A 24,882-nucleotide genomic window follows, 5' to 3' on the forward strand; every position below is an offset into this window, starting at 1 on the left:
GACAGACTGTATTTTCTTTCAGGAGTCCCTCTCCTGCCTCCTTTTCCAGTCTTTAGAGGTCAGCTGTCTTCCCATCCTTGGGTCTTTCTTATTTAGGGAGGATAAGACTGGCTTTATTTGCATTCATAATATGTGAATGTGCCACCATTTGCCTGAATCACTTTCAGGACAGTTGTTTATTTCATCTAACTCACGGCAAAGGGATTGCCTTTTGGGGTTGAATATTGTAACCTGTATTTCTGTGTTTTGCTTCTGCCACTGGATCAAACTGCATGTTGTGAGATAGCAGAGTAATTGTGTTTCGTTGATGTTGACTCCGAAATTGGAAGACCGTGTCTCTAAATGCCCCCATGTTTCTATTTCAGAGGCATATGTGGATCTATAACTTACGAATTTACTTTTAGTGATTTTGGATTTTCTGACTCTGTCAAATTCCAGAAGTAGAAATTTTGGAAGTCTGATCCGTAGGTGGAATTTCCTCTTACCTAGGGACACATTAGTAGGAATTGTCCAGGTCTCTCTGAGAGTCTTCAACTCTCTTGTGATAATAGTCTTTCTGCGAATTCTAATCCATTTGTCTTGATTATTGGAGAGGCTACACATGCCCTTCTTAATTACAGTCATCTTGTTTTTGACAATTTCCAATACTTTTTCGTTTGCGTTAAGATAAAAGGACTGCAGAATTCTAGGCAGAACTCCCTTATTTGTATAAGATTTAAGATTGTTCTCTTCATTTTACTTCTATTACTGTGCTAGTGATGTCCAAAATCTTTTATATGTGTAACCCATCGTTCACTTGGGCAGAAATAAGTCGCATTAAGACGGAATTTTTTAGAGTGCTGGTTACTGTATTTTCTCTCTCTATGCGCAAGAATCTTGAGAGGCTCTTTAACTTAAGCCTTTAGGATAAAACAAAATGATTTGTTCAGAATGACTGAACTCCCAATTATGTAAGGTAAAAATCTATATCATTTAATTTTATAAATACTTAAATACATTTTGATAATCCAAAAAATTGAACTAATAATACTTACCATAATATTAATACAACACAAGAGGTATATAGAAGATAATAAAAGTAACCTGAAATAATTTTGTGATCATAGTTGTAGATTTTTTCTATGTATATTTCTCTATATTTCAATAAATGGGTTTCTGTCATACATACTGCTTTGAATCTTCCTTATCTTCACCACTTTTTCCCCACTATATGGATGTACCATAGCTGTAATGCCCTTTTATTTCCTGGACGTTTAGGTTGCTTATATAATTATAGAGAATGCAGTGTTGAACACGCAAGTACATACATCTCTACATTTGAGTAATGTTTCCCCTTACGGTAAGTCTAGACAGTTGGTCTGGTGTGGAAAAAAAGGTATAGTTTGGTCATCTATTAACTGTAAAGAACATTGCCAGATTGTCATCTAGGAAAATTATTTCAATTTGTACTCCCTCTGAGATTTCATGTGAGTGCCTGTTTTCTATGATTACCTGCCAACATTAAGTGTTGCTAATCACTTCAATTTTTTGACATGATGATAAGTAAAACCTGATAGCTAGTTTAATTTGCAATCCTGTTAGTGAGGTCTTGTACATCTTCTCATACATTTATTGACTATGTGTGTTGGTTTTAATCATTTTTCTATAGAAGTATTAGTCTTTATTTTCTTATTTCCTAACTCCATTCATGTAACACATTGTTTTTTTTCTCAACTGTCCTAAAATCACCTTTATCAAAAAGCATCTTGTATATATTTTTTACTCATTCTTCTTTCTTTAACTTTTTCCACTCCTTTCTACTGATCTATTTTTTTAATGTATTCGTAGCATACTATGTAATTCTAGCAAAATATTACACTTTTCACTTACTCAGTTTTTTGTGAAATTTTCTGTATATTCACATTTCATTTTCCAGGGAAATACCAGAATCATGACTCCATATATTCACAGATCGTGCACATATGGAGTAGGTTCTGATAGTGCTGCCCAGCTCTTCCTCATTAAGAAATTAGTGTCAACCCTTATCCAGTATGACTAAGGGAAGAGTTCTTCGTTAGAGTGAAAATTATGTCATGCACCCTAGATTGTTATTGTCCCACCCCACTTGGTCAAGATACTTGCTTTTTATTTTATGGTTCCCATGACTAATCACAAATAGTTTAAAGTCTTTGTTTACATATTGTTCAATGTTGAGTTATTAAGTATTGAGTCAGTGTTTTAAAAAAAATTATAAGTGAAAGACTATTTCTCTTTATTCTAAAATACTCTACAAAGTAGTCATTCTTCTCAGATATCTAATAGTGTTAGGGAACGATGATCAGTGCGTGTTGACCTGAAGGCAATTAACAAGTTCACTTGAACAAACAAAATTTGTTCAAAAGCAGTGAGTAGCATTATCTTCCACAAGTCCTCAGGCACCCTGTCAAATGAATTTACAGATAATACTGTGTCTGTCTCGAGGTACTATTGTCCAAAGATTGAATGTTGTTGTAATCTAGATAATGCCTCCCCACGCTTTTCTAAGGTAATTTAAAATAAACAGTCATCCATGGTACCCTGCCCCCCTCATTGGCCCCAATTTAGTACATCTCACAGTGTCTGGCAGAGAATGAGAGCTCAGTACACAGCTTTGTTGTTGTTGTTGTTTTTAAGTAAAAAATATACAGAAGGACGTGACCCCACCTCTGCCCATTTCAGTCATTAGTGTTTGTTTCATGGATGGGCTGAAGAGGTTCTGACTGTTCAGACATTAGACTAAGAGAGTCAGAACCTGAGACTGTAGGTGACATTAGCCCTAGAGCTGTGAGGCCAAGAACAGTCAGACCCAGAGTTTAGCTCAGGCTATGTGAACCTCACGCAAGCCAAAGTTGGCCAAGTGGCCGTGGGAGGCAAAAACTAACTCTGTGGAGAAACCAAGGGGTCAAGAGAAACAAAGGGGGAAAAAAATGCATCCAGAGGGACAGAGAAACAGGGAAAAAGGGAGACAGAAACAAAATGAGAGAGGAGGAAGAGCTAAGGGGATGGGAGGGGAGGGAGGATAGATAACCCACGAGGACAAGGAGGAATGTTCTGGCAAGGCATGGAGAGGGTTTGCAGAGGCAGTAGCCATGAGAAAGGAGGAATAGAGCAGGCAGAGAGGAGGGGCAGCTGCAGGCTCCCTGCTAATGTCATGCCTCTTACTCAGGGTAAAAGTCTTCTCTGTCTGCACTTGAGAGAAAGAGGAAGAGGGTGAGGAAAGGACAGAGGGGAAGGAGAACTGCTGTAGGAGCAGTTGGAGGTCACTATGGGCTATAGCCGTGCCTGTCAGAGCTGCTCTCACGCTGACCACGTGGCCAGGAGTCCACTCCTCAGGGAACAGGTCCCCCCATTGCTCCGATGTGTGTGTGTGCGGATGGGACTAAAAGTAGAATCCCATCTTGCTTCAGCTGCCCACCCTGTTCCATTGCTGCAGAGAACCTAAATGCCATTTAAGTGGTGCTTTCAAAGGACCACAACTTACAGAATGTCCGGCTCAGTTTAGAAATAAACTAGGTCATTTATGCAATTAAGAACAGATAAAAGCACCAGAACCTGTGACAGTGATCCCATACATGTAACACATGGACTGAATGGAGCTGCTACTTTTATCTATTTTATCTGGTCATCTAAATTGAAATTTTTTAAAAATCCTTTTTTTCCTAGACTTAGAAGTCAGTCTAAGTCTGTACTATGTATAGTCAAAGCAAAACAAGTTATTGACTATTCCTACAGTTGCTATAGGTGATTTTAAAAATATGAAGATTTGATATAATGTTGCTAAGAATTATCTTTAAGTGCCGGTAAAATACTATGACTATATAACAACATGGTGAAATATCCATCCACAGGTACAGCAGGTATGATGCGATCTCTTTCGTCACATATATAGTCATGAACCCTTTTGGTTAGACATCCTTTCCTGATTATATTAAAATTCGTTCTGTTTTATGAAGTGCCCATTTCCATTGTATGTTATTATTGCAGTGTATTGAGAGTAAACCATACCATCAGCTATAAACCTCATTACAGTTATATGGAGAAAGCCTACTTTTTAATATTTGTTTTGCATCCATTTTTACCCTGTGCCATTTCTTGAATGCTGGTAAACTGTTAAAAAAAAGAAAAGAGAAAAGGAAAGAAGGAAGGAGAAAGAAAGAAAAGAAAGAAAGAAAGAAAGAAAGAAAGAAAGAAAGAAAGAAAGAAATTCCAGCCTCTTTTGTTGTTGTTTCTGTAGTGTACAGCCGTTATCGAGATAAGTCTTACTATATTTTTAATTAAACTAAAAAAGATTGTTCCTTTCATTATTTTATTCAATCAAATAGTGTTTAAGAATGTGTTATTTCTCTTAGTGTAATTGTATTTACTGATCTCAATTGTTTAGAAATGTTACAGTGGAGAACCTTCAAACTCCAAAGCATGGTTAAAATGTTGCTAAAATATAAAACTAAAAAGTTTCATTGTGTGACTAACACTTTTGAGTACTGTTAGCCATTCTTATAAAGGGAGTGCTGTGTCTCTTCAGTTCCTTATTCTCTTTGCTCTCATTTGATCTTTACTTTCAACTTCTGTACCTCACATCTCATTAGCTTGTAACATAAGGAGCCTCCCGATGGCATGAAACTGGGGAAATAGATATCTTGGTAACATTTTCATAGGGGATGTGTTGTATGAAGTTGTTGTTTGCTTGTGTTTTAGTTTTTTGTTTTTTAAAAGGGCATAGGATCTCAGAGTTTGAAAGAATTTCAGAATTTATGGATTTGATAAATGAATGCATTTCTTCTATTCTGTGCAGGGTTCCAGTTCAGAGAATGTATTAAAAATTGAATCTCAGGGGCGCCTGGGTGGCACAGCGGTTGGGTGTCTGCCTTCGGCTCAGGGCGTGATCCCGGCGTTCCGGGATCGAGCCCCACATCAGGCTCTTCCGCTATGAGCCTGCTTCTTCCTCTCCCACTCCCCCTGCTTGTGTTCCCTCTCTCGCTGGCTGTCTCTATCTCTGTCAAATAAATAAATAAAATCTTTAAAAAAAAAAAATTGAATCTCAATTTCTAAAGCTAACATGTTCTTTATTATGGCTTGGAAAGGGAACAAATACGATAAATGTTATGGTCACACATTTAGCTTGAGTCACCATATGATTTTTATCAAAGGAATGGCATTAAACAGATGTGATATAGAACTGATTATGAAAGAAAATCCACTCAAGGGTTTTAAAAAATTACCACTACTTATTTAAGACTCTCCTTTACCAAAATTTAGAGAAAGAAAAAAAATAAGTGGACTTGATACTTGTGAAATAAAAGGCAGCTGTTGCTACCTCATTTGTTGACCAAATGGAGAGCATTACCTTCTTGGGATTTCATGGGAAAAAAAAATAAAAAAAAAAAAAGCCTCGCAAATGCTGGCAAAAATGCTGGGAAAAGATATTCCACTAATAGAAGTTGTAGCCAGTGATTTCATTCACTCTCAAAGTCCTTATTCTCTCATTCCACTTTTTCCCCCTCCGTTTCTTTATTAGAAACTAAGCAGTTTCTTTCATGAGCCATTCTTTTTATACTTTTGCAGTTTGACTCCTTTAATAGGTAAGGTTCTTCCATTCTGAGAAATACTTCTAAGGTGTAGTTCTACCACCAAAGAGAGGAGCTCCTTTAAACATTCTGAAACCTGTCTTATGTAAATACTCTGTGAATTTTAGCATGGATGAACATGTAATTCATTTTGATTACTTGATTTTTAATTTTTAAATTAATGAGATTTTTCAAACATCCACTTTTCAGCTATACTTTTAAAAAAATCTAGCTGTAGTTTTCATGTCTCATGTAACTTATGCATATATTGGAAATCACCCATAATGAGTTTATATACATTTGGAGTAGACCCTTAGGACTAAGGTTCTGCCTGTAATGGCTTTAGATATGGCTCTACATTATAGAGAGAAAGTAGAATTCAATACTAGTGTATTCCAATAACCTGGAGATTGTCAGATTTTTTTACACAAAATTCAGAACATAGCACACAGTTTTATCTGAAGAATGCAAGTCTGCATCAAACTATTCTTTGCTTCTTATTATCAGTGACGCATTAACCACACATCTGGGATCAAGTTGGATTCTACCAAAAGAGATAGCCACCATGTTCTGGAACTCCCTCAAGTAAACACATTTTCCACTGATTCAGACAGGGGGTCATATGGCATCATATTAGAGTGCTGAACTAGAAGAAAATTAGTTCTAGTCATAACTTCATCTCTTACTGTGTGACATTAAATAAATATCTTAGTTTCTCTGATCATTAGCTTTTTGTCATGGACATCATTGGTATGTAATACTACTTGTCTAGCCCAGCTCAGAGGGCTGTTCTGAGAAATATGATTCTTATTAATACCTTCCACAGTGCAAATGTTTTTATTCCCAATTTACTAAGACCCACATTTTTAACATTTAGTATCTGTGGCCATTACAGTATATTTCAGGACATACTTTATTTGAATAGCAAGCAGATAACCTTTTGGAATCTTCTCAGCTTTTTCATACAGGTGCACATACATAAAATAATGCCTGCAAGCACAAGACCGTAAACATAGTAATAACAGCAGTCCATGTGCTCCCATCTACTTCCTTCCCGGAACTCTCTCAGTTTTAAATGAAAAGCACCATGAGACGTTTCTGAGACAGTGCTTTATTTAGAAAATCACAAGAATCTTAAGGAGTTCCAAAGAAGAAGTGTAAATATTCATTTAAAATATTTGCTTGTTAACTATTTGAAAATAACTGCACTTGATGCTTTGGAGAAATAACAGTAATAATATTGAGTTTTATTGGTAAATTGTTGGGGATACAAAAATGACTGGTATACCTCCCACCCTCTGGCAGCTTATTTCTACCTTGAATAAGTAAGCAGCAGGGCTGAGTGAAATAAATGCTACGCTTAAAGTATAAATAACCTACAGATGGAATATAAATTAAGATGCAGTTAATTTAGGCTCAGGGAATTGGCAAAGGCTTTGTGAAAGGGGCCTGCAGGTAAGCTAGGGCCTGAAAGGTAATTTGGATTTTCGTAGAGAAAGGGAAAGATGGGGATTTTAAACAAAAGGAGCTATACAAATACAATATGAAAGATGGTGAAAGACGATGGCCATCAGAGTGGGAAGCATGGAATATGTAGTGATGTATGAAACTAAGAGGAAAAGTTAGATTGGTGAATTCCATTATAAAAAATTCACATTTGATTCCATAAATTACTTTTGAGTAGTCTGAAATATAGAATGGAATATGTGAAATTGGAAGCCAGAAGCTTTCTCCTGAATCCCAGCCCCAAGGACCAGAAGCCTATATGGGTTTCCACCTACTGTGTCATAGATGGCTGAAACTCAACAGACCCAAAGCCAGGTTCATTCTTTCCGACCTCCCATCTGCCTATGTCTGTCATCATGATACCAACCTATCAGTCACACAATCTAGAAATCTCGACATTTTCTAGAAGTATACTCTCCTCATGTACCCTGTGATCCAGTTGACTGTCACATGTTGTTTTTGTCACCTACATCCTAAGTATTTCTGTAATCTGGCTTGTGTTTACGTCTGTGAGCATTTTATCCTCTTGCCCCATGCTTGTCAGATCTGTTTTCCACCTTTCTCTGCCCTTTGGTTTTCGGAGGCTGCTGCAGGAGGCTGCATCAGCTGGGTCCTTCCGGCCTGCTTTCCTCTTGGGGTTCAGGGGTGCCCAATGGGATAGGACAGAGAAAAGTTCATTTTGTTTTTTTCCCTGGCACACTCCCTGCTTAAGTGCCAGGCTTCCATCTCCCTTCTTTGTACCCTTAACTGTGCCCACATTTCTGTAAATAGTCTTTTCATAAATTTGTCAACATTAAAACCCAGAAGGAAATTTGTTTTCCTGCCAGAACTCTGAAAGATAGATTCCCCTTTTCCAATTAGGGTCCTGGACTTTTGCAGCAGAATTCTAATTGGTCTTTCTCTGTCCAGACTGTATTCTTCACACTGCTTTGGAGAACTACGTTTTCTGAACATGTGATTTTATGACAGTTTGTATAATAGGAGAATATTCTCTAATGACCAATGTGTGGCATTATGTAAATAATATAATCTCTGTTTTGTAAAAAATGTGCATACTCCAGTATGAAAGGGAGATGCCATTGTCCCTGGCATAACTATGAAAATATTGCTGTTTTTCTTTACTTAGTCTGGGTTTGCTTGTTTGGTTTTGTAATTTTTACTCTGGGGGTGGAGAGAATTAGACAAACTGTGTATTTATATAATAGACCAATGTTTTATAACTTTGATATTATAAGAATGTTGCTAACTGTTGGTTTGTTTACTTTCTGGCCCAGATGCTAGAATTGAAAGAAATGCCCCTAAATTTTACTTAGAAAGTTTGAGTTCAGTGTAAAAAAGGGCAAATCTAACATTAAGTCTAAAAAAAACAGATGATTTTTTTTTTAAGATTTTATTTATTTATTTGACAGAGAGAGCTCACCAGTGAGAGAGGGAACACAAGCAGGGAGAGTGGGAAAGGAAGAAGCAGGCTCCCAGCGGAGCAGAGAGCCCAGTGTGGGGCTGGAGCCCAGTGTGGGGCTTGATCCCAGAACCCTGGGATCACTCCCTGAGCCGAAAGCAGATGCTTAACTACTGAGCCACCCAGGTGCCCCAGTGAGATGATCTTTTAACTGGATATATGAAGTAGGGTTGGGAGACTTTTCTAGATGCTCGTGAATTTTAATTTAACTTAAAACTATATATGTTATTTAAAATGCTGCTTTCTATCAGTTATTTAAATTCCCAAGAGTAATTTGCATAACCCTTTCCTACACTCAGAGGACAGATTACTTTGGACCCCTTATCAGTTGGCAGTCTTACTGCTGCATATGATTAGCTCAGCAATAAAAGCTTGATGTTGGATTTCTTATTGAGTTGCTCCACATTTTAATCATTTGGATAATTTTTTCTTCCGTGATTATCTGAATGTTTTAATGCCTATCTGGTATAAATTTCTTTTGCCATTTGATATATTTCCAAAAAATGAAGTCTCAAGAAACCTAAATTATAGGCATATTTAAATTTTTTAAAAAATATTTTACTTGCCCAAATTGAAACTCCAGTCTTATTTTGTTGTAATGGAAGTACAAACTTAATGTATTTTTCCAAGAGAATTTTTGTGTAGTTTTTCTTCTTTTTGTCCTCATCTCATTCTGTTCCTCTTGAATCATTAACTTCCATTTTGCCTATATTTACAGCTTGACTGGATGCTTGAGGATATATTATATGGAACACATTTTATTTTTCAAATGACGTATTTGTGTAGAATTTTTAATCAAGGGTGATAAACGAGGGCATGGAACTTTCTTAATTTTATAGATGAAACAATTGGGTTTAATGTAATGGAAATGGTTGGAATAAATGTGATTATTTCAGCTCTTGATGGCAGTCTCATTTTGATAAAACCTCAACTTTCAGATGTAAAATATGTAATAAATAGAAACAGACTTTACATAGACATCTGACCCATCCCTTGCTGTAAACTTACTTTAGGAAAGCAAACAAATTATATTTTATCATTTTCTCAGGAGAGAAAATGAAGATTTTCACAATAGGATTTTAATAATATTATTGAAAACTTGAAAATAAAATTGTTGCTAATAAAATATAAAATCTGTGTCTTCTTATTAGAGCCCCACTGAAAAACATTTACTGTTTTGTGTCTGTATATCGTTTATCTGCATAGAATGACTGCAATTGGGTGTTCTAAATGCTTAAGAAACCTGAAGTGTGTGGGAGAGGGATTATTCAGGAAATAGTCTAAGTAATGTGGCTAAAGTTTTTCAATTTAGCTTGATGGTCTCCTGAAAATTATTGTCCATATCTCCTAGCTTTTAGAAATACTGCTCCCTCTACCAAAGGAATGCTGCCTTGCAACTTTCCAGCACCAAAGTGAAAAAATAATACACAACTCACAGAAGTTAGTAGTGTGAAAATTACCCAAGAGAGAAAAGAGGAGAAGTCAGAGTTTTAAATAAGCAGGGGATTAAGTACATATGATTTGACTGTAAGGTAAAGACATGGTAATGAATTGAATTAAATACAAAAACCACTGCAATTATTTCATGACTTTAATGTAACTCCTTGATATTTAAGTTCCTTATTCAAATAGAAATTACTAGAATAAATAGGATCTGTGGTATTTTTGCCATGCAGTGTGTTTGGTCGGTTTTTTTTTTTTTAATGTTATGTTAATTATTTATGGTTGGCATTAAAGTGGAACAATTATTGCCCAAGTATAGAATGAAGCCTCTTAAAGCAGGAATAGAAAGTTTGTTCTGTTTTGTGGTGGTAGTTCTTTTAATGATTCAGGAGTATTTCTTTAAGACCAGCATTATAAATGAAGAGAATAATGAATTGAGAAATGTGAAACACTTCACTTGTCTTCTTGTTAAATTAGGGACTATAGAGTTCTGCTCAAATATAACAAAATGTCTATTCTTCAAGCTCTGTTATCAATTTTTTTTTAATAATAGCAACTATTTAATGATCCTTTGCCATGTGCTTATAATGCTTATTATTCTTTATCACAGGCCACTTATCAGCATCTTGATACATGTCATCTTAATTTCTCTAACAATCCTACAGGATAGGAGTTATTTACTTGATTTTCTAGGTGAGAAATTTGAGGCTTAAAGAGATTAATTTTCCCTCTCTCGATTTCACCCAGTTAGAAAGTGGCTGATCCCAGATTCAAATAGATACGTAAGGATAGACATTTGTAGCAGAATAGGAAACCTCGAAAAGTGACTTAGGAAGAATGAGTACAAAAATAAATGGAAAATTTAGCATGAATGACATATGAGTTAAGATAAAAATAGAGAAAGAAAAGTAATAAGATGGGTTGAGTCAAAGTCTAGTTTCTTGATTACTTGTTAGGGAAGATTTCAAACATACATAAAAGAGAAAATAATATCATGAACCCTCATGCACCCACCACTCATTTCACAAGTAATTACCAACTTGTAGTCAGTTTTGTTTCCTCCATATTCCCCATTGCTGCTGAATTAAAGAAAATTACATAGATCATTTCATTTCATCTGTAGTCATTTCAGTCTCATTCTCTAAAAAATAAGAGCTTTAGAAAAACATTATCAGACCTAAAAAAATTAATATTATTAAATATCCAGTCAGTATGAAAATTTCCCTACTCGTTACATAAATGTCTTTGATAGTTGTTGAACATTGCTGTAAAATTTCTCAGAAACTTGCTAAAATGTCAATGTCAGGCTCACATTTTTTTATCCCAATTGGTCTCTCACTTTACACCCCAAATTCTTTCAATTTCCCCCTAACTTTTTACTGTATTCCAGAGAGCAGCTCTTTTTCATGCCCATGCAAGCCCACAATCTGAGCTCTTATTGACCACACACCCAGAGGAACACTTTAACTCCAACCATGAAGTGTATGGTATTTCTTTCAGTTACCACCAGTTCTCTTCTTCCCTGAGGTCTTAGCACTTTTGTGTAACCTAATTCAAAGACAAACTTATTTCTGTGCTCACCCCTTCCCATTCTAACACCACTGAGATCTTATGCCATCAACCTAATTACCTCTTTCCCATTTTATTCTTTTGGTGTCCACCCAACTTTGCCTGTATGCCTAAAAATGCTAAGGTTTCAGTGGTTAAAAAAGAAGAAGGATGCATGGATGGGTGGGTGGGTGGATGGATAGATGATTTTATGGATGGAAGATAGATGGATAGATAGGTAGATAGAAAAATCAAAGAATACAACATTTTTTATCACATTGCTTATCACATTGTTTTGGCTTTCCTTACATAGAAAAGTGAAATATTACTTTTGAATTTTTAATTTTCTTATAATGGTGCTATAATTATCCATTTAATTTGGATCTCTTATCCCTAATGATCCCAGGCTAGCTGCTCTGTGTTGTGTTCCTCAAGCACTCAGCCATTGGGTGTTCTCAAAACATCCTTTGCAAATTTACCTTCATCCCTTCTTTTTATTTCTGCTATCTCTATCCACACTGGGATCCTATACACTTATGCTGTATTAGGATTGAAACCTCCTAACTCCTCTACTGCTGATAGATGCTCCAATTTCTAATTCATCCCGTATATACCAACATATTACTCTTCTCAAGTATTGTTTTGATCACGTCATTCTTTGACTATAAAGCTTTAAATGTTTCCCCATTGTGCCTTATGGAATCTGATTAAACTGGCATTCAAGGACTTCCCCCTCCAATCTGGGCCAAATTGACCACTCTAGTCTTCCTAGCCTTATGGCTAACTCCTCCTCAGCAGATTTCCATGTCTCAGCAAAACTGGATCGCTAGCTGTTCCCACTCTAGTGCTTCCGTGCCTCTGAGCTTCCCTTATGAATCAGCCGCTATTACCCAAACCCTTCGTCCTCTTCAGGCACTATTCTACAATGTTCCTAACACTCTTGGGTTTCCACTCTTTCTTCTCCCTCTGACTTCAGTGCCTTCACTCCTTTCTTCATGACAGACACCCCTTTATATTGCAGAAATTCACAGACGAGATATTTCAAGCCCATGGATGATTATGTTTCAGAGTAAAAAGATCTCCCAAGTCTGAGAAAAAAAAGTTAACTTTAGTCAGCTTACCAAGATCTAAATTCTGGACCTTCGACTTAAAAGCCTCATCCATTTCTTCAAAGTAAACTTATTTTGACTCAGTTATGAACACTGATGTCCGACCTCAGAATGCCATTCTAGCAGGGCACGTTGTAAAGGCTCGTGGTCCCGACAGATTGGTTATCCAGCTGTCTCATTCCCTCCCTGTTGGCAATACGCATAGTAAACCCCAGTATACTTGAAGGCCACAAAATTAGAATAAGAGGAACTTGTTACATGAGGTTTAAAATGTGTCTGGCTCAGATGCTGTTACGAAACGAAGTCTACTTGCTCAATATTACAGAAAGGTCAAGTTCATGCCTTTGGTCACCCACCTGTCCCTCTGGACAGTAATTAAATGAACATGGGCAGTATTTGTCTCTGTGACTCTGTTTCCACAATTAACCAGCCACCATATTCTTCTGTTGAAGCGTCTACTTGTATTTATGTTACTGTCATTCATGCAGATTCATTGGCTATAGTCCTGTTGTGCAGACCTCACTCTCTCTGCTAAGGGACTCTTTGTACCAGTGCTTTGATCCACTCTTCAATGACATTTATTCTTAGAAGGTAGTCTGATTCCCTTATTTAACAAGATCTGAAGAGATACTTCACTCAGCTAGGCTCCAAGTACTGACGACATACAGCTCTTAGTTGGAAGAAATTTTTCCCTTACTGTAGTTTGGTCGTAATTTTATTATGTCAAGTATCACATTGATTTATAGTTCTACAGATGAATCTCTTACAAAATTCTGTGCTCCTTGGGAGCAGGCGCCATGTAGCCACTGCATCCCAACAAAAATTAATTAAACACCTGATCTATTTCAGGTATACTTACCTTGGGGGCTAGGTAACAATGTAAATATATTCAAGTTTTGTGGAGTTAATAATGGAAAGATCTGACTAACCCAATAATTACAGCACACTTACTCCAAACAATTAAATATGGTTTAGTCTAAACAGAGGTTTTACTGAAAATTACAGTTTTTATAAAACTATAAAATGATTTTTAAAGAATTTTCCACTCCTAATCATTTCTTTCCCAGTGGCTTCTTCTTAAATTTAAAGTATTAAAAAAAAATTATTTCTCCTTTTACTGCCATGCTAATACTCATGATTGGTGAAAATTAAAAAGCCAAAAAAATATATATATAATAATGATATACCCTGTGCCATAGTTTTACCTCTTTGGTCAGATTTTTGAGTAGTTCTGCTTGGTTTAAATTAATGATTTAAAATAATAATTAATAAACTCATTTTCCCCATAAGGTTTTCTTTTAAACATCATCAGTGAAAATAACCAATTACACATACAATTTTAGTGTAAAATTGAAAGGTTAATAGCAGGCTATTAAAAAATTTAGAGAAATGTTTATTACTATTAATGAATGGCTGTTGGTCTCAAGTGAATCTTCTGTTCTAGTCGGGTGCCTTATGTATCCATCCCAAGCCTTCTCCCACACCCTGGGTAAAAATTACAGCCATAATCAAATTTATCTCAATTTTTATTGTGAATGTTGATCCCAAATCTCTTAATACATTTACGCAGAATTAAACATGACAACATTTTAACACTTCTTAAATATTGGTGTCAATGTGGATATTCATTCTGCTAGTCTTTCAACTTTTCTGTATGTTTGACAATTTTGATAATAAAAGTTAATGAAATTTTTTAAAAAGCCACATAATAAATATTACATTTTAATCCATCCTTAGGGAGGTAACACTACTATATATCTATACTACCGTATACTTCTATGCCTTAAAGTATTAGGGTACTATATATATATATATATATATATATATATATATATATATATATATAACATGTACTGTCTTTTAGAAATTGTGAATGCTTCATAGTTTCTTACTAAGGTCTGTTATTACTTTTAAATAAATATATAGATTTAACTGTCTCCTTCTATTTTTGGCAAATGTTTCCAAAATTTGACTAAAATGTGACTCTTGATTCCCCCTAGCAGCAAAATAAACTAGCATTTCTAGTGCTATGACAACAGAGCACGGATCTTCATTTTAAAGAGCATCCTTTAGACACACAGAGTTGGGCTTTGCACAAAGTCCGTGGGACTGTAACTGCTGCTGGTTGGACAGAATTGGCTTTGGTGCTGCCTCCTCTCCTCAGGCTCTCCGGGTCGTTCCTGGCAGAGCTCCTGCTTCGGCTGGCAGGTGCACTGTTGCTGTGATCACAGACACTGCGATGTCCTGGGCTCATTTTTCCCACTGCTGACAACGCTGTCTAGATCCTTCGGCACCTCAGCTTTGGGGGCTCATGCTAGAAGACCCTTGCCAGACCACATTTCAGGAAAAGTCACTTTAGGACAAGTACTGAACAATGAAATCAGTGGAAGGAGTATGACTCTTCTTTGCGGTTGCTTTCAGGCTTTTAGGCCTGCTCCCAGTTCTTTCCTTCTTTCTCATTTCTTGAAGTATTAGGGTAAAAGCTGTTTTTAAAAGCAAAGAGGGGCACCTGGGTGGCGCATATGGTTAAGTGTCTGACTCTTGGTTTTGGCTCAGGTCGTGGTCCCAGGGTCCTGGGATCGAGTCCCACATCGGGCTCTCTACTCAGCGGGGAGTCTGCTTCTCCCTCTACCTGCTGCTCCCCCTGCTTGTGCGCTCTTTCTCTCTCTCTCTGACAAATAAAATCTTAAGAATAAGTAAATACATACATACATGCATACATACAGACATCTGATAAAAAGCAAAGATCTGACTTGTGCAGAGCTGATAGAAGGCTTTGATTAAATTATAAAGATAAAAACAATCCATTTTTGTAGTTGCCTTAGTCTGTTCGGGGTACTGTAACAAAAATATCACAGACTGGGTAGCTGGGTAGCTTAAATAGCAAACATTTATTTCTCACAGTTCTGGAGTCCAAGATCAGGATGCCGGCAGATTCACTGTCTGGTGGGGATTTCCTTCCTGCTTTATAGACAGCCGTCTTCTCAATGTCCTGATGTGGCGGAAAGTACAGGAGAGCTCTCTGGGGTCTTTTTTATAAAGTCACTATTCCTTATTCATGAGGGCTCTGCCCTCATGACCTAATTACTTCCCAAAGTCTCCACCTCCAAACACCATCACATTGGGGGTTAGGATTTCAACAAACGAATTTTGAAAGGACACAAACATTCAGTCCATGACAGTGGTGTATAAGTACCTTCAGTAATATAGTAAAACGTAAAAGATGCAGGTAATAATTTATGCAGTTTCTCTTCTGAGTTGTCAAACGTACGTACTAATTCGACAGATTTATGTCGCAGCCATAATAGAGCCCAGACATTCCCGCAGATGTTGAGTAAGTCAACAGTTCTTGAAACATAGAATTTTAGAACTTGATAAAATGGTTTATTTAATGTATAACAGAGCTCAGTGAGACTCAGAATTGTTTCAGCAGCTTCCCCAAGGTCACTTGTGATAGACCAAGCAAATGATATATTGGTAACAACTATTAGTACAGGTAGTTAAATGTCTACAAAAATTAAGGTATTCATAATGTAAAGCTGTCATCCTCAGCAATAGTATAGCACACACAATATATTGTATATAACATTTTACACAAAATGAACACTTTCCTTAGGCTGCAGAAGGATAAGGGCCAAAAGCACTTATTCTTAACATCAGCCTCTCTTTTTTCTGAAATCCACTTACCTCATTGCTTTTGACAGTTTTTACAGGCTCAAAAATAAATATTCCCTAAGTGATCATTTCCCTTGATTTCTGTTACTCAATTTGAAGTCTTCTAGCTATGTTGAATTTTATTAAAAATATAGTTATTATAGAACTCCATTAATTTATTTTTTTAAAATTTGAACTCCTTATTAGCTTTTCTTCTGTTGGAAAAAATAAGTCCTCCTGTATCTATGCAGGCAATTACCAAGGAAGTCCGAACCCTTTCAAATGGTGCTTAGTATTTTGAAGCATAAAAGGTATAATATTCAATTTTTCAATTTTGAGGATGATAATGACAGTTCTGTGACTACAGAACATTAACCTAAGGTATACTTACATTTCATGAAGTATCTAGGTCATACAAAAGCATATTGCTAATGGCTTTCTTTCCTAATGGATTACAATGAGAAAAATAAGATAGGCCTCAAAATTAAAATTCTGAAGATTGTGAAGCATGTTTCTAAGGCAATACAGGTATTGAATATTAACATTGCGATAAACATTTCCTATCAAATCTGTCTTCAATTTTCAGTTCTTTTCATTTTATCACTGGTTTCTACCTCACTTTTTTGGGGGGGGTATTTTAGTGCATTTATAAATACAAACATTACAGTAAGAATAATGGGGCTTCATAATCTTTAGTCAGTAACACTCATTGGAATTTAGATATTTTCAGTATGAATATTGCTATCAGACTCATTTTCTCAGGACACTATTTTGACCAGATATTAATTTTTCAGGACTTTTATTGCACTCCAAATAAAATCTAAAAGTGTCAGATTGTCAAGATCTTTCATAACCTGTATAACTCCTGAGTCTATTCCACATTCATAAGGAATGACCTTTGTGTTTAACTTGAGGTTAATTCAATAAACATTTTTAAAAATATTACTGTCATCCTCATTCTAATCTTTGCCTCTGTCTTTGCAGTGCTGGTCCTCCAGCTGGGATAGCTAAAAATCTTTACTCATTACTTGAGGCTTATCCACGAAGCTCTGTTAGTCTGTCTCCTTCTGCTGTGGACCCACCCCTAATAACCATGCACCTAGAGAGCATTTTTTTTCTTTCTCTCAGCTATGATTACAGTGTATTTATTACTTAACAACTGATTATATAATCTCCTGAATGGCCTTAAATTATGTTATGATTATGAACTTATGAGGAATTCATTGTCAGTATTCATATTATTTTAATTTAGTATGACCTGCAGTGTCTGGGTCACTTTGGGAGAATTTGCTTCAGGCTCTCTGAAACTACTAAAAGATGGGAGGTTTCACGCAAATCTTAAAAATGACCCAGGGTATCTTTCTAAAGATTTTTTAAGCCTCATGTTGGCTAATGAATGCATTTATTTGTTTACTTTTTCAGTTTACAAAACAAGAATAAAACAGGAATTAATGAAGATGCAAAATAGGAATTTAAACAGTGTATAATGTCATGGTAGTTTAATGAATACCATTTCATGTGACTGGTTTCTTTATTGACTTATAAAATCAACTCATGTCCCTTTTGAGAAGCCTTATGCTAATCAGGTATATAGTTTTTCTTTTATTATGGATAGTCATTGTGGTCATTTCTACAGCACAGTGTGATTTAGTTAACTCCTTGGGAATGTACGACTTTCAGATCAGGTTGGCGTACCTCCTTAGTAATTATTATTCTTTTCCAGGAATATAACCCACCATAAGAAAAAAAAGAAAAAGCTGCATTTTATTTGCCTTTCTTGGCACTGTTGAAATTTTCTGTAGACTTTATATAATTTTCCATCTTGTGAGGATGCAGGAAACCAGAAGTCCTGATAAGCTACCTGACTCGGTTGACATCAGATAAGCTTGTCAAAGATGTGTAATCTAGTCTCTTGGATCCTGATCCAGTGTATTATCTGTCATGCAAGAGAGACTGTAATTTGTTCTACATTTAGCATGCTAGAGTCATCCAGTGGCTGGCTGGCTTCAATTACTTTTTTGCAAACAGAAACCTTTATTTATCCTGGTAATGTGCTTTGTTTATTTCCAAAGTCTTAATTAATTTATTACATGAGACTCCAGCAAATAAAAGATAAATTCTTTAGATGTGCTGATTAATTTCGTAAACAATACCATGTTGTATAATAATGTTTCCTTATTTCAAAAAATTCCTCTTTAGTTAAAAAAAAAAAAAAGTGTCAGACTGCCCCAGACATAAATTTTTAGAAGTTATTATGTAAAATACGTTTATAATATGGACATTTTCTTTCCCTTTTCCCAATGTTCTACATCATGATACCACTTGTTCTTTCAGAGTAAATGCATTGATTAATTTGATGTGACTTGAAGGTATTTTCTCATATTTAGTTTTATAAATATGCACAAGACATGAATGAGGTTGTTATAACTCGCTTTTTCCTTCGTCTGGCACCTCATACCATTCATAAATAAGAAAAGGTTCATGTGAAGCTACTAGAATGATTGAAATTGTTCTTCCTGGAAAAAGTCTGATTCAAGTATGTTTCATAGATAGTTTGAAGAATGTCATCAACTTATATAATTTGGATATGGTCCAATATTTTCTTGTAACATCTCATTAGAGTAAATAAAAACAAGTTTACATATCATCCATGACTTTCTTCATCTTCTAACATGTTCATGATATGTCCATTACATTTTTGTGGTTATCATTGCCATGTGTCTATTCCATCCCCTCCCATTTCTTGACAGTTTTTGTTTCTTGGTCGCCATCACTCTTTCCAATGCTACTCCCCTCTCTGCTATCAATTAAGAGATGCTTCTAAGATCAATTCCTTGCCTCCCGTGATCTTGTCCTATATAAACCTCAGCCACTGACTCCTGGTCATATCCTTGATAACAGATCCTCTAGAACCTAACTCAAGTATTCCCATCTGACTGTCACTCCCCTCTGGTACTTGCTAGTATCCGATATTGCTTTATTTATTTATTTTTTAAACTTTGTGCTGTGGAAGTTTCCAAAAGTAGAAAGTAAGTATATAGAACCCTCACGTTTTGCCAATTTTGTTTCATTGACTATAATGTGAACTAAATACAAGGCAACATATCATTTCATCTGTAACTATATTAATATATATATTTGAAAGATAAGGCTTTTATTATTATTATATTACTGTCAACATGAAAAAAATTAACAATAATTTCTTAATATTTAATTGTTTTTTAACCCCAGAGTTCACAAATTCATTGATTCCACTCTCACTTCACTGCCTCCCACATCCATGACATCCTCTTTCCTCTCTTTGTCTAGTTTCTGATCCCATGACCAGTCACTTTAGCCACTCCACATTACCTCCGCCCTCAGTTCCTCTTCCTTCTCTCACTCCGTTATACTCCGATGCCCATCACTACATCCATGGTTAAGTCAGACTCTCTGCCTGCTCCATACTGGCATCCCTGCAACTGAATAAAGTGGGAGAATAACCCACAACCACCTTGACTGTTCTCATTTTAAATTTATGATCTAGTGAGTCCTTAATACTTTCCTGTAATTATACTGTATTTCTGTAGTTCACTTTTACCTCCCATTCTTGATGATTACTTAAAACCCCTTTCGTCATCCTCTATTTAGCACATCTTCTATAATCTAGGGTCTTCTTAGTTGAAGCCCTTGCTTCCCAGTTCATGGAAACATTGAGGTATTCACAAGAGAACTTGCCCAGCACCACTACCACACCTGCCTTTCCACCAGCATCTGCACCCTTGGCCTTCTGTCTTGATATTAGAGATGACCTTTTACTGGTCTTTATTCTCTGTGCTCTCATTACTTTATTTTTACGCTATTTGTTCTTTTCTTGCCTACTCAAAGACATTTCTCCAGAAATTCTTTCCTTCCCCACCCACCTCCCACCATCTCCTACATCATTCAGTTTCACTCATTCCGTTCGCATACAGACACGCTGTTATTTCTCTTAACCTAAAACAAGAAAAAAGTAAAACTCCACTTGACCCAGCTTTCCCCATGGATAGGAAGAGGATAACAACCTCTTCATTTCTCGGCTTCTCATTATAGCCAGCTGTATTTCTCTGCTTCTTATTATAGCCCATACCTGCTATTTCCAGTATCTTCCCATTGCCTCTTAAACCCCTTACAGTAAGGCTTTTGTGCTTACCACTCCACTAAAACTATAGTGCCCTTTGCTGGTACCTTCTCTTGTCCCAGGATACAGTTCTTAGTCTCCTTTTCTTTATCTGATCTCCCTTGGTGACTTGGATTTAATTGTCATCTCTGCACAACTGACACCCAATTGACATCTCTGGCCTAGACTTTACTTAGCATTCCACTTGGCCCCTCAAACTTAACTAGCCTTTTTAATCTTCTCCCTAAAATTTAGTATAGCTGTGTTCTTCCTGATCTCAGTTGATGACAACTTGGTCCGTCAGGTTGGTGAGGCTAAAAATTTTATAGTCACCCTCCTTCCCCTCTTTTCCTCCCACATCCTATGTTTAATACATTCAGAAATCCTTTGGCTCAAAGGTATCCAGCGTTTAGCCATTTGTCTTCATCATTGATGGTGACTAGGACCAGGACCATCCTTCGTCTAGCCACCATCACCTCTCACTTAAATTGCTCCAGTAGTTCTAACTGGCCTGCCTGTTTCCACCTTGGTTCCCACCCTTAGAATTAACACAGTAGCCAGAACAATCCTTTTCAAATATAAATCAGATCATATTATTGCCTCAACTGAAAAGCTCCCCATAGCTTACAGTCTTATTCAGGACAGAAGGCTGAAGGCTTTATAATACCTTCAAGGTGTTGTGATTGCATGTCATTTCCTCTGTCTCCTTGCTGTTTCTTGAATATGCCAGGCAAACTCCTATTGTTGGGCCTTTGCACTGCTGGTACCCCCGGCCTGCCTGGAACACAATTTCTCAGGATATCCATGTTGATGACTAACTCGGTTGCCTTTTTTGTCTTTGCTCAAAAGATACTTTCTCAAAGAGACCTATCTAGAAAGCCCAAACCCTACCTTCTCAATTTCTTGGGTCTCATGATGCCCCTTATTCTTTTCTATTTTTTTCCCCAGTAAACTTCGTATCTTATAGGGGTGCCTGGGTGGCTCAGTCGGTTAAGCATCCAACTCTTGATTGCAGCTCAGGTTATGATCTCAGGGTCATGAGATTGAGCCCTGCATCAGGCTCCAGGCTCAGTAAGGAGTCCATTTATCCCTCTTCCCTTGCCCCTCCCCCCACTAAGGCATGCACACACACACACACACACACACACAAACACACACACTCTCTCTCTCTCTAAAATAAATAAATCTTTTTTTAAAAAAAAAACCTTATAGCTTATTACTAGATTTATTTATTTATTATATTTATTGCTTATGGTTTCCTCCCCGACCTAAAATGTCATCTTCATCAAGGGCAGGGATTTTGTGTTCTTGTCTAGCACATAGTAGGTGGTCAGTCGAACGGTTTCGCCCTTCTTTCAGCATTATTTCACTCCACTGCTTCTCAGAGTCAGTAATGGTTCTGTTGCCAACAGTTAACTTGGACTCTCCATTTTAGGGGTCTGTTCTTCAGGAAATTTCTCTCTGTTGTTTATTTTCTTAATCATACCGCTTTTTTGCTTATTCTGCTTATTTTGTCTGTGAAGCTCATTTTAGGCACATGTATTTAATTTTCTGGTCTTCAAGTCTTACACCCTTTCTCAGCTTTGGCTGCTTCCTAGCTATATTTCTATTTCTATAAGATTTTTTTTCTTTTTCCCAGTACCCCAAAACATTTATTACTTAAAGCTAGTTTCAGAGAGGTTGCTTTTCCCTAGAAAAGTTGCCCATAAAAAATTGTAACATTGGTTTCCATCTTTCATCTACCTGTCCCCTCCCAGTACCCTACTTGCATCCTTGTGACTATGATTTGTGTTCGTCCTTTGCTCAGCATTCTACTGAAATGCAGATTCCCTTTGACTTAAAGCCAGTATGAAATTACTTAGTTTTGCAAATCCGTATGCAGTCACTTGTTTATTTTCAGTATACTTTTCATCTTCTACTTTAGGAAACTGCACACACATTGCGTATACATTTATAAGTATTATATATTTGATTATTTTTTATTTTATCCAGTTATTATTGAAAGCGAGCAATTTCTAAACCTTTCCCAACTGGGTATCTAAAATTGTTTTATATTTTTATCTTTAATAGGTCATTGCTTTAGTGATGGATATATTTACAGATGTGGACATTTTCAAAGAAATAGTGGAGGCATCAACTCGAGGGATATCTGTTTACATTCTGCTTGATGAGTCCAACTTTAATCATTTCCTAAATATGACGGAAAAACAGGGCTGTCAAGTTCAACGACTCAGGGTAAGAATTCCATGTTTGTTTTTTCTTCAAGTATTTTGTGTACCATTTTTATCTCAGTTGAATGTAAGGCAAGTTAAGCTATATCACTCCAAACATAAAAATGTATACATATATGCATAAATACAATTAAGGTAGTATAATGATTGGTCACAGAAGGGTACTCTTGTACCTTTTTGGAAAGTGACTAAAAACACACATCTTCATGATGGTTTTGGAAGGTGCTTTTCTTGGCGATGGGGCACTTAAACTTCTGAGTTAACTTTGCTCAGTCTTAATAAATGCTTCAGTTTCTCCATGAGTAACCTAGAAACCACTGACTCGGGTGATTCTTTCATTCAGCAGATGTTGCTTATCACAATCATTAGGCATAGTGCTTTCAGTTACATTTGACTTCTTTAAAAGGAGCATGGGTTTTAATTGTAGTTATTGTGGAATCATAGTATTATAACTTGAAAGGCTCTCTTGCAGTAGGACCCCAAGTGATTTATGAAACCATTCTGTGTAAATGTGAAATACTGCCTCCTATTTATGTTACGTTAAAATACATATTTTAAGTGACAGTTTTTCCTGAGTATTTCTTTTTTGGATGATGTCTTAAAATTTGCTTTTACCATTTTTTGTTTTTGCTGTTATGTGTTATAAAAGATTATTTCAACTATATTTTATGGTACTAAGATTTTATATTGACATATATTATACTTTCAAAATATCTCTTTTCTAGTTATAATTTTACTTTATATTTACATGTAATTCTAGAATATTCGAGTGCGGACAGTGAAAGGCCAAGATTATCTTTCCAAAACTGGAGCAAAATTTCATGGAAAAATGGAACAGAAATTTTTGTTAATTGACTGCCAGAAAGTTATGTATGGTTCCTACAGGTAAGATCATTGTGTTTACCTCCGGCATTATCAGTCATTTATAGACTTTATTAGTTTCAAATTTTAATATAATCTAATTAGTTATTTCTTAGAAATAAAAAAGAACCTTTGCATGGAAGCTTGGAAACTTGGGTTTCAGTTCTGGTTGTGCCTCCAAAGAACATTAAGACATTGGGCAAGTCATAAAACTTCCTTGGGCTCCAAAGTTCTCCATCCCCACAATGGGGGGGCGGGGCATTGACTAGTATTTCAGGTTCCCTACAGTTCTGTAATGCTAGGAGTGATTTTGCTCCTTATGAAAACAGTCGTAGTATGGGCTTAATAATAACAGTTGTTCATAAAAATAAGACCGCTTTATCACTTTGAGCAACCTGACCTATGGGTTGTTCTTATTTTAGTATTATTAAGAATCTGATAGTTATCATCATGTAGTCACTATATATAGTACTACCCAAAAAAGCATTTCAGAGTCAGACTATTAAAAATGCCATGGTAGACACTAGACAAGGTTACTCGGCTTGCTGTTATCTGACAACTTGCAAGGCGACCGCCGGTGGAATACCTAACTCTGTTCCAGCTTGGCTGGTCCACATATGTCATCCCGTCCTTACCACTTACCCTCAGGGCACTTGTTCTCATCTACATTTATAAAGGATGAAACTGAAGTTCCAGAAGGCTAAGTGACTTGTCTGAAAACTCCACAGCTAAAGATCAGAAGCTGTCCAGGACTGGCAGCCCAGTCCAAGTTCTGCTGGCTCCAGACGACAGGCGCTACCCTAATACTCTCTTCTAAATTCCGGGCATCCGTCCTGACTGAATGGCCTACACAATAAGGTCTTATCAACAGGCAGATAAAAATACCAACCAGCACATGCGAACTGCTAGGTCACCAGGGTAGCACAGACTCCTTACTAAAGACTGTGGGAAGGAGCCAGGAGAGCTGTGGGTTTAAACAGGACCGTGCGAGGGAAGACTTTTGCTTCTTCTCTTAAGTACTTAAAAAAAGTCCACAAGAAGGAGACAACACGTTGAAGTGATCGGCCGTGGGCAAGTTAACTCAGCTTGGTTGCTCTTAAGTTTACTCCTCTGTAAAGTAACGATAATTCTAGAGCCTACCTTGTGTCATTGTTGCAAGAATTAAAGGAGTCAGTGCACCGTAGCCCCTGAAGTCAGCTATTATTTTAGGCATGTACTATCTACTAACTTTCCCTTTAAGCTCAGGGACCTTTTTTTGGAAGTGCCGTTTGGAGTTCTAAAGGAAAACTTGTTAAGAGCAGAAATTACAACCAGTGCTTGAAATTAATGAGTCCTTTGAAAGACTCATTAT

At 36.5% G+C, this 24,882-nt stretch overlaps 1 protein-coding gene across 1 annotated transcript in view; it reads left to right on the forward strand.

Annotated features, from left to right (window-relative positions):
• The window catches only part of FAM83B (family with sequence similarity 83 member B), a 60,230-nt gene that overhangs the window by 27,133 nt on the left and 8,215 nt on the right, over positions 1-24,882 (forward strand). The window contains exons 2-3 of the mRNA XM_008691769.2: positions 22,510-22,674; positions 23,431-23,555. Coding sequence (XP_008689991.1) covers positions 22,510-22,674; positions 23,431-23,555 — 290 coding nt within the window. The remainder of the gene's footprint in view (positions 1-22,509; positions 22,675-23,430; positions 23,556-24,882) is intronic.

This window comes from Ursus maritimus, unplaced genomic scaffold (genome assembly GCF_017311325.1).
Source record: "Ursus maritimus isolate PB19 unplaced genomic scaffold, ASM1731132v1 scaffold_29, whole genome shotgun sequence".
In the NCBI taxonomy this organism is placed as follows: Eukaryota; Metazoa; Chordata; class Mammalia; order Carnivora; family Ursidae; genus Ursus; species Ursus maritimus.